We start from the raw sequence: 9790 nt of genomic DNA, 5'->3' as shown, positions 1-9790 counted from the left end.
CGAGACATACTGAAAATAGTGATAATATATTGAAAAATGTTGAGAATATTTTAAAAGTTATTATATTAAACATCAAAAAAGGTGATCGTCAAGTTAGCTCATTCACTGCAAGTCACCTACAAAATTGCCTTTCAACTTGATTTTAGAATATTATTTCATAGTAGCTTATTTTTTATTAGTGCATTTCTTTTTATTTTTATTTTAGATTTTGTATTTTGTTTCTTTCTTTATTTTTTCTTTGTTTTGAACTATAACATTTCATCTAAGTTGGCTAAGTTTTGTTGTAAAGCACTAAACATTTTTTTTAAATATACCACATGGTTCGTCCAGGGCAATGTCGAACTTCAGACATGTAGAACAGACAAGCAGGATCTCTCCAGGTGCTCACTGACAGGTGTACCCGACGACTCACCTTTGCCGTTTGCCCCAAGACTTTTTTTTAAATTCCAGTGAAGGTGGAGTGCGTCCACCTCACAATGGCGACGATAACTATGTGTGACCATGATCATTTGTCACCTGTCACTGTCAGAGATGGCAGTCACTTTTAGTACTTGCCTGAATGCATCCCTAGTTTCTCTTTCTCTCTTTAGGTCTGTTCTTTTGACTGCAATAAAAACGAGCGTCTGCAGTCACCTTGAAGTATATGAGTGTGTGCACTCACGAGAAAGTTCGATGGGGTTACAAGGAAGCAGTCTTTGGCCTATAATTAGCTTGACCCCCAAACCCTCCTTGTATAAAGACTATGTTCGTGGAGAAAAGATCTGAGGATGAACCCAGGGGAAGGGGTGTTCAGATTTCCAATTCCGAGTTCATTCACACCCGTATACAACAACTCGCATTTTTATTGGGTCGCGTGGTAGGGACTTGGTTTGGAGTAGTTTGCTTTCTTGAGTTTTGTCTCCCTCTTTTCTATACACACACAAGCTGCAGCGTTTCTTGTCCAAGAAAGACCACCCATCTCTGAAACGTTGATGCGTTTCCATAAAGAGGCTGAGGCTGAATATGGGGGCCGTGACCCGGGATGTCTTTGGTTTTATGGCATCTCGGTACTCGTCCTTAAATTAACGACAAGCGGGCCGCCGCCTCTTCGTGGCCTTAATTTTCGGTTCATTCATTGGTTGCAATGGCCTTCTTTGTATAACACAGCAAGTGCGCAGTTTCCAACGAGACCGTGAAATGGGGCAGGCAATGCCTTATGCCTTATGGCCACAAAATTAAAAAAAAATTAAGCTTCAGCAGGATTTCAATTCAAACTTTTCTAAATCTTTAACCACTGTCTGAAAAATATTGAGAAGTATGTTAAAAACTACCGGAAAATACCAACACTCCATACCCCTAATACTCACTCACGCTTCTTGTAATGTTTTAATCCGTGACTGGCTTAGTCCCTCCATCGTCTTGCCTTTAAAATATATTATGTAAAGAATTTATTTAACCTTATTTAACATGGCGCTAAGTATGGAATTTTAAGAAGTCCGCTGGCTGATGAAGTAGCAACTTTTTCTCTTCTCCCCTCCATCCATCCATTCCTGTCTCCGCGTGCGAGGGTGTGTGTGTGCATCTTGCCAAAAGAACTGTCGTCTTATGTATTGTATCATGTTGGACGAAAAGTCTGTCGAATGGGCATGGACATGAAGTTGCTGGAAGACCACATTCTTGACTGCTCCGCGCATCCGAACAACAGACGCACCTGTCGGTGGCCGTGGATCTGGTGATACGTTATGTCGTCAACTACCTGCAGACAGAGGTCAGAGCACGTGGTCTTCGTCCACAGGCAAAGTCCTCCTAAAAAATTAACAAATTGGTTGAAACGCATAGTTCTACAGTTGTAGTGGGAGATTGCGGCAGAATGTGTCCGCGGGCCACATTATCATGTACGACCAGAAACAGTCTGCGGGGCAGTCAAAATCCGGATCCGGCCCGAGGGCCGTATGTTGCCCACCCCTGTTCTACACCGTGGTATGTTTTCTTGCTTGCCTTTTCAAACTATTTGATTTGTATTTGAACCCTAACCCTGCCAAAGCAATGTGTGTCCACGAACGTGTGTTACTGGACTGCTGGCAGACATTTTTTCCAGTTAACTGCTAAAACGAGGCAGTTGACGACAAAGCTTCCGGTTTAGTCACATTTATTGTTTACGCTCGCCGAGACTAACAGCGAATCACTCCGCAAGAGGCTAATCGCTGGTCTTGGCAGACAGACAGCAGTCCACCTATACACGTCCATGGTATGTCTGTCATTCCCTTGTATCTGAAAGTGGCTCATAATAGACAGACTGACAGACAGCTGTGACATGTTTAGCAAGAGTCATGTCTGCAGTGACAACGAATGCCAGATTCCTGACGGAGGACACAAAGGTGATGTTGGTTTTGCTCACCTTGATGGGACTTGGGGGATAAATGGAGTGAAGATGGATTTCTTCTTCTCGAACCCCGCTAGTGCAGGTCCAGAAAACCCCTACAGGATGTGTAGTGTATGAAGGAGCAGAGAGTGGTTCATAGTGTCTAATGCAGCAGACAGGTTAAGTAGAGTAAGGCAGAAACATCACCACTGTCAAGGGCTGAGAATATGTTGGTGGTCACTTTAATTAAAGTAGTTTCAGTTCTGCGAACAGGTCTGTATGCTGACTGACATGGGAGCTAATGCTCTTGTCAGTAGGCCACAGCTGTGTCAACACTACTGGAGTGAGATGGACACACACTGTCGTCATCCTGATGTTCTCAATATCAGTGATGATGAAAATATCGAGGTGGTGATGTTATAAACTCTACAATGTCAATACTTCAGTGACTGTTATACAGAAATGTTGAGTTGTCGTGGGGGGGAAACATTGCAGTCTCTTGTTCTCATACGACTATGCTGAATTGGTCGGTCGTGTTTCCACTTTTCACTTTCATCTTGGAGAAAGGACAGAATTCCGGAAATTTTATAATGCACACAAAATCGTCTCCATTCAGAGGCAAAATTTTATTTTATCGTTTTTTTTAAATTTTGCAACTCTGTATGAGACCTTAAGTTACACGCTTTGGGATGTTTTGTGCAGGTAGCCCCAACCCCACCCTGTTTCTCACCTGTTCGCGCGCGAGCTTAGTGACTTTCACCTGCCGCTGAGGCGTGCCAAGAATAGTGTATGGAGTGAAGGGCGGGAGAAGAGGAGGGGAGACAGAGAGAGAGAGGGTGAGAAAGGGAGAGAGTATATAAAATAAAGCGGGGGAACAGAACGCGAATTTCCTCCCAACCTTCATTGATGTGGGGTGAGCGGGTGGTCTGCTTTTCATCATCGAGAAAAATCGACGACCTTTGTCTCTCAATCGCAGGAGGTCATAGTAGAGATATTGCATCACCAGGCTGGTGACAACCGATGTCCTCTCAGCTCATTTTCGGAAACCTTCCAGCCATTTCGTGGTTTACGGTTCAAAACATTTTTCGAAAGGTGAAATAGTTGTTAGCTATTGTCTTCGACTTCTCTGAGCACTCCTGCTGCTGCCATGAAGACTGTGACTCAGTAAGACAGGGCAAGAACTGAAGAACTCACCCTTCTTTGTGAACTTTGTTTATCTCGCAGGAAGTCATCAGATAAAAATAAATTACGGTTCAACGATATCAAGACCGAAGCTTAAACTTCCTTGCTTTGTGGTCTCAGTTTGTCAAGATGCTACTGCGACTTTATCGTCTTAGAATAACATAAGTCTTCCAAGAATTCTTTATTCATCATCGTGCAGCGGTATTCTTCATGTGATTACTTGACTACAGTTAGCAAAGCACCTGTGAAGGTCTTACTACACTGACAAGAACATCATTGACAACAACGACCCTGAGTCAGGTACGGGAAAATATCAAAAAACTTTGAACGTTCGCTTAGAACATCTTTTTTTAAAGAACTGTTTTTGCCAAAAACATTGTACTGGAAAATGGCTTTACAACAAGGGAAAGAGCAGGTCCTCCCTGTCCAGCCAGAATGGACTTGGTTCAAAATCCTGTTCGTTGTCTTCCTTCTTCACCTCGCCATGATGACCGGTGCACAGCCAGTGAACTCTCACCAAGTGTCCGACTCTACGACACCACATGAAGTTCATCCCTCTGTTCATCGCAGCAGCAGACCTCTTGTCGACAATCCAAACCCCAGCTTCCGGTATATGTACAAGCTTTACAGAATGATGGCAAGACAAGACAAAGACTGCTGTGTACAATACAAGGGGGACAATCATAAAGCAGAAACCATCACAGGGATTCCAGGTGTTGCAGGTAGGTACTGGTCTTACTGTTATACATGAAGTTCTGTACAGTTGTACTGCGGGTATATTTTCTACCCAATCACATCTGTGTGCATTGTAATTTTGTAGTTTCGCATTTTATGTTGTAAGCTGACATTGTGTAGCGTTTAATACAGGATACTGAAACTTTATCAAGGATACAAGCACTTTGAAACCTCATTCTCAAGACAGTTACTTAGAACTTATGTCATTGTTATAGTTGCATCTAGTACACGCCTACCCCCATGGTCATGTGACACAGCACTATAGTCGAACATTAGACGGTGTCTTAACTATACATATTTACATTTCCCGAGAGAGACAGATATGCTCGTATTTGTTGTTATTGTTCTTATGCACAAGTTTCTTTTTTCCCTAGGAGGCGACTTTCCCAACCGATATTTTTCCTTCAACGTTTCTTCCCTCGACGACAGCGACAACACAACTCTTGTTCAGGTTGCCGTGGCAACGAGGTCGTTGCGTCATTCCGCCTGCCATGTTAGCCTTGATATCGTACAGGATTCTAGCATTGGTAAGATTCTGCTGCTTGGTAGACATCCTGCTTTTTTTAGACAGCCAAATTGGCTATCAGAATTATTCTCATGGTATCAGACACAGTTTTAATTGTTGGATTTCTTGAAGACAAGGGAGGTCATGTCATTGGAAAGCGAGCATCCATTTACAGAAAATTAAAAGCGTAAAATATATTCTTTGAGTAACATAGACGATCAAAAATATTGCAAAATCGTTTCAATTACCAATTGATATTGACAGCGAAACTATCATCAACACAAACATCATCTGAACCAGTTTCATAGTCTTTGTTGCTTTTTTTTTTTTTTGATGACATCTTTGTGTTATCAGCATCCACAAAAGCCTGCTTATTCATTTATTTACTGTGTTTTTGATAAACAGAGCGCCCGACCTGCCAACATAACCCTTTCAACATCAGTCATCTAGATGTCTTCAATGTCACCTCCGCTGTCCAATCCCGTGTGGCGTCACGAGATGAGGACTTTAAGGTCTACATGGCATCCGCAGACTTTATTCGCGTACGAAGCGCCACCTTAGTGGTATTTCGCAATATCCACCCCGACGAGATCATGAACCGCCAGTGTCAGCCTTGCTCCACAGGACACGACAGTATGGATGAGGAGGAAAACTCGTCGTCCATAATACTTCCTCCAGCCACCCGACTGGAGCGTCGCAGGCGAGATACGGCCACCCTGATGGGACGCGTGGTTCCGGAAGAAGAGGGGCGCAATCTCACCAGGTTTCCAAGCAGAGGAAAGGAGGACACCGGCATCTCAGGGCTTTTCGGGCAACATCCACTCAGCTCCAGCCTCTCCGCGGACGATCGCATGCGAATCCTTCACGAACGGCGTCGACGCTCTGCGGAACAAAATGCCAGCGCCACCTACGAGCGATCTGATTCCGTTTGCCAGGTGACGGACCTAATCCTGCATCCCCTGTGGGACTTAGGCATAGTGGGTGTGATCTCGCCCGAACTCTTTCGCATCAACTTATGTTGGGGTCAATGTCCAACGGTCCTGTTTCCCCACGCCGACAGACCGTACCACAGTTACCTGACCAGCTTCTTCACCATGTACTTCCCAGAGGATGCGGCGCACAGACAGCCCCCTGTTCCACTCCCGCGATGCATTCCGTCGGCATATAGTCCAATGTCAGTGATTTTGGTGACTAACAACACCATACAAGTGGAGCGGTGGCGGGATGCCATAGTTCGACAATGCAAGTGTGTGTAACTGCTCGCGCACCATCAGTTTGTTTGCTACTTCATTGCGGAGAATAGTCTGTCTAAACGAACTACGCACAGGCATTGTGACACATATCACCTCAGCAAAATCAGGTCACATTTAGTATTCTTGAAGAACGGCTGACAAAATATTCGTGATGAATCCTTGTTGGTTCTTAAGAACGTTTTTAAGAAAACTACAAACCAAACAGACATGTTTTAGCTCTTCACGAGTGAACGGTGACATTTCATGTTTTCCGCGGTCTTGATCGAGTACAGCAGCGATGCAAAGCCTCGTCTACCCTTTAACAAATAATGGTAAATGTCAAGATTTGATTTACAGAACTGCGAGGATTTAATTTGAGGAACAGTTTCGATCTGAGTTTTGTGCTTGAATGTACCACGTGACTATACCATCTGACAATTAGCAAGTCTTAGCATGGCAAAGTACTGACATCGTTGTACATGAGAGGCAACTCTTACCGAATGACAATCAAAAAAGAAACTTTGGCTAAAATCTTACAAGTGCTTGGAACAGGGTGAGAGTCAGAGGTTTCTGTAAGCATCGTGGTCTCCTTCGTTCCATTGTGTCCTGTTCCTGGGAGGCACAGAAAAGACAGCTGGACGTCCGGCTCTCCACAGTATTCTCTCAAGCATAAGATGAAAACAAGGCCTTCGCAATCGGGCTGTGACAGGTAGTTCAAGACAATCCGAGCCTGTGACATATAATTCAAGACAATCTGAGCCTGTGACATGGAGTTCAAGACACTCTGAGGCCGTGACATGCAGTGACATGTACTTCAAGCTCTGAGCCCGTGACGTGCAGTGACATGCAGCTTACGTAGTTTGTTCACCACGGATTGAGCCTTCTTTAAGACTTCTACTTTTCATACTTAGTGAATTGTTTCCTACTTTCGTAGCCACGATATCACAAGAGGTCATGCATATTTTACATGTAACCCATCAATGTATATTTTCAATCAGCTTCAGCTACATTATTAATGCTTTTGTCGGTGACTTCATAACCGTTTTACTGCTTGTATGTAATCCACTTCACAAATTTAGACTTTAACTTTTGGGTAAAGAGCAAAACAAGAAACAACTTTCTTCTAAACCATTTTCAAGTAAAAACTTTTTATAAACCGCTTGTAGAAAGCTTTCTTAAAACAGGTATCTAGAAACAACGAATTTTCCCAATCACTTGTAAAGTAAAGGCAAACAGCGCTCTTCATCAACCGTTTAAAGAAAACAAATTACTACTCTGTCTACAGAAATAGCACAGTTTGTTTCAAACATTGTGTCGCTTCTTTCTCGAATTTTATGTTAAAGAGCGAGGCCTGCCTCTGTAAGTCTTGACTGTAGTGGAATGTCCGTTTTGGATAAGTCCATCGTACAATAGACAATAGGCAAGTAACGGTAGACAATAGACAAGTGGGCAAGATCACCAATGTCCTCGAAAAACAATCAGAGAATGTAGGCGGGATTGCATTATACCCGGTAGACCAAATGAATGCTTTTATATTTAGAAAAGCAACACTGTATATCGTAGATCATCTTACAATAAAACCGTAGACTGTAAGTAAGTGCATTTCCCGGCCAGTCGTCTCAACGGCAACAATGGTTGAACTGTTGCTGCCCTGCTGTATGTAAAGTCGAGGTTGCACATGTTGCACGTGTACTTACACGCAGTGATGAGAAGGGTCACGTGCATGCTCAGCGGTGTAAGACCCTCCTGTCGGTCGCTCACATTCCGTGCAGTGCAAAGCTGTAAAGACAGGCTCGCGATCCAGTCCACAATCTGAACTTTTCAACTTTCTGACCTACAAAACTGTAGACAGCCAGCTACTTACTGCTCAGGGGGCGCTGTGTGCGCAAGATGTTCCTGGCCAAGAATATTGCAGAAATGTTTAACTACACACACATTGGTCAAAAGTATTTATAAGCTTTAAAAACTGGTTGCTATGGATCTGTAGTGTCCATACCTTTGGTCCACCCCGTGGCATTTGAACCTTGGCGCCCGTCATGGTCATCGTTGTTATCATCGCCAAGACTGTAGCTATTTGTCCTTACATGAACCTCATTTTGTTCAGTGATGAGAATGTAGACGATGGACTGTCGAAAGTTAGCTGTTCGTGAAAAACAACCACTTCTGCGGTTTTATTTTCTATAAACAGAGTTTTACACCGTAAATCGCAACTAACAGTCTTGTTAACATCTCGTGCTGAGTTAAACTAGTTCTGCTCCACCTTTCATAATCATGCTCACCTAGAACTCACTCATCGGTTACATACGACTGTTAATAAATGAAATGTTGAATGATCAAATCAACTGCTTCATATTGAAGTGCAGTTTAATCAAGCAACATATGACTACACAGTATTGTGAATCGGCATTGCTCTTATTCCAATCGTTCATCTACTCCTATGACCTGCGTATTATTCATTTAGTCTGATGAACTATTTGTTCCAATTACCCAATGTTTTGTTCAATGTTTCTTCTCAAATTTTTGCTGCATAAACATTGCATTTATTATAATAATTAGAAAGTAGATATTCACTGTCTCTTCTGTTCTTATATATATATATATGACGATTACTTATTTTTCATTAGGATTATTTCTGTTACTACATGAAACTCCTATATTTGAGGGTGAAGGGTACCTTTACAAAAGTATATAATTGTCATTATTGGATCCTCAGATCAGTCCCTGTTTATGTTGTTATTTTTCTGATATCATACACATTCCTCTAACTTACATATCATTTTGCAATAATTATTTTTAGTCGAATATATTATTCGAACAAATTATGATATATTTACTTAACTGTTGTTGTATGCTAATAAACAATCTCTAAACTAAATACACGTTTACTTATGTATCGGTGTGAGAGCTTGCCTGCTACATGGATGAGTTGATTATATTATTAGATGATATTTTGACTACCATTAATGTGAATAAATTTAAGATGAAGACTGAGAGCAAGAATGCATCTCTCTCTCTTAATCTTTCTCCACTTCTTCTCTTTTACCCTTCACACAATCTACCAAAGACGGATATTGGCAGTTCTAGACATTATTCAAAAAGTCGGTGTGGTAGTCATTTCTGGGAGGAAGAGCGGGGAAGCAGCAGGCTTAATGAATGAAGATGTGACAGTGACTTCACTCGTATACAAGACCTACAGTCGTGGCGAGAAAACCTGAGGACAGACGACACTCGGTGGTGCAACGAATGAACTCCAGTGAAGGAGGGGAGAGTGAAGGGGGAGGGGAAGCGAGCAGACACGCGGTGTGAAGGACCAGTCAGGGTGAGTGAGAAACTGGGGTGGCAGCCACTTGTAGCGAAGGTTGAACACTGAGACTGGCTCATCCATTTCAAAAGGTGAAAGTTGCGGTGTCCATTCATCTGCATGTTTGTATCGTCTTCTATGTCTTAGTAATTTTTACCGGGAAAGCGTTGACAGAGGATGTCAATCATAAAATTGTCAATAAACATATTAACTTGAGGGCTGAGGTAAACACTGAACATGTAGTGAACCACGTGTGTGGCTTGTTGAGACCCACGTGTCGTGGCCGCCAACTGTCTGGCTGCATTTGATGAACTACAGAGGTCACCACTCAGTTTCTTGTTTTGATGTCAGTCCAGGGTCTCCGCAGGACAGTCGTTAGGATTGTGCCCCAGAAGCCCTGTCTGCCCCAGGGAGAAAAGGTTTCTAAGATTTTCTCACATTCTTACCTGGGTACACTTCAAACAAGATTATTTCTCGTGAAATGTCAGTGAAGT

At 42.7% G+C, this 9790-nt stretch overlaps 1 protein-coding gene across 1 annotated transcript; it reads left to right on the top strand.

Annotated features, from left to right (window-relative positions):
* Positions 1–2206: 2206 nt before the first annotated feature.
* Positions 2207–8860, top strand: LOC112574427 (transforming growth factor beta-3-like). Its single transcript, XM_025255499.1, has 3 exons — positions 2207–4245; positions 4633–4785; positions 5169–8860. Exons 1-3 carry the CDS (start codon positions 3912–3914, stop codon positions 6017–6019), a joined length of 1338 nt encoding a protein of 445 aa, XP_025111284.1. The 5' UTR covers positions 2207–3911; the 3' UTR covers positions 6020–8860.
* The last annotated feature ends 930 nt before the right edge of the window (positions 8861–9790 follow it).

The sequence above is a fragment of the Pomacea canaliculata genome, linkage group LG10 (genome assembly GCF_003073045.1).
Source record: "Pomacea canaliculata isolate SZHN2017 linkage group LG10, ASM307304v1, whole genome shotgun sequence".
NCBI lineage: Eukaryota > Metazoa > Mollusca > Gastropoda > Architaenioglossa > Ampullariidae > Pomacea > Pomacea canaliculata.
The sequence above is the reverse complement of the archived record's forward strand: the minus strand, read 5'-3'. Positions and strand labels throughout refer to the sequence as shown.

Excerpts from the sequence above, each read along its gene's own strand:
- LOC112574427 (XM_025255499.1), top strand. The coding sequence starts at position 3,912 with ATGGCTTTACAACAAGGGAAAGAGCAGGTCCTCCCTGTCCAGCCAGAA. Across the intron at positions 4,246-4,632 it reads AGGGATTCCAGGTGTTGCAG|GAGGCGACTTTCCCAACCGA; the intron begins GTAGGTACTGGT and ends TTTTTTCCCTAG. Across the intron at positions 4,786-5,168 it reads CGTACAGGATTCTAGCATTG|AGCGCCCGACCTGCCAACAT; the intron begins GTAAGATTCTGC and ends TTTGATAAACAG.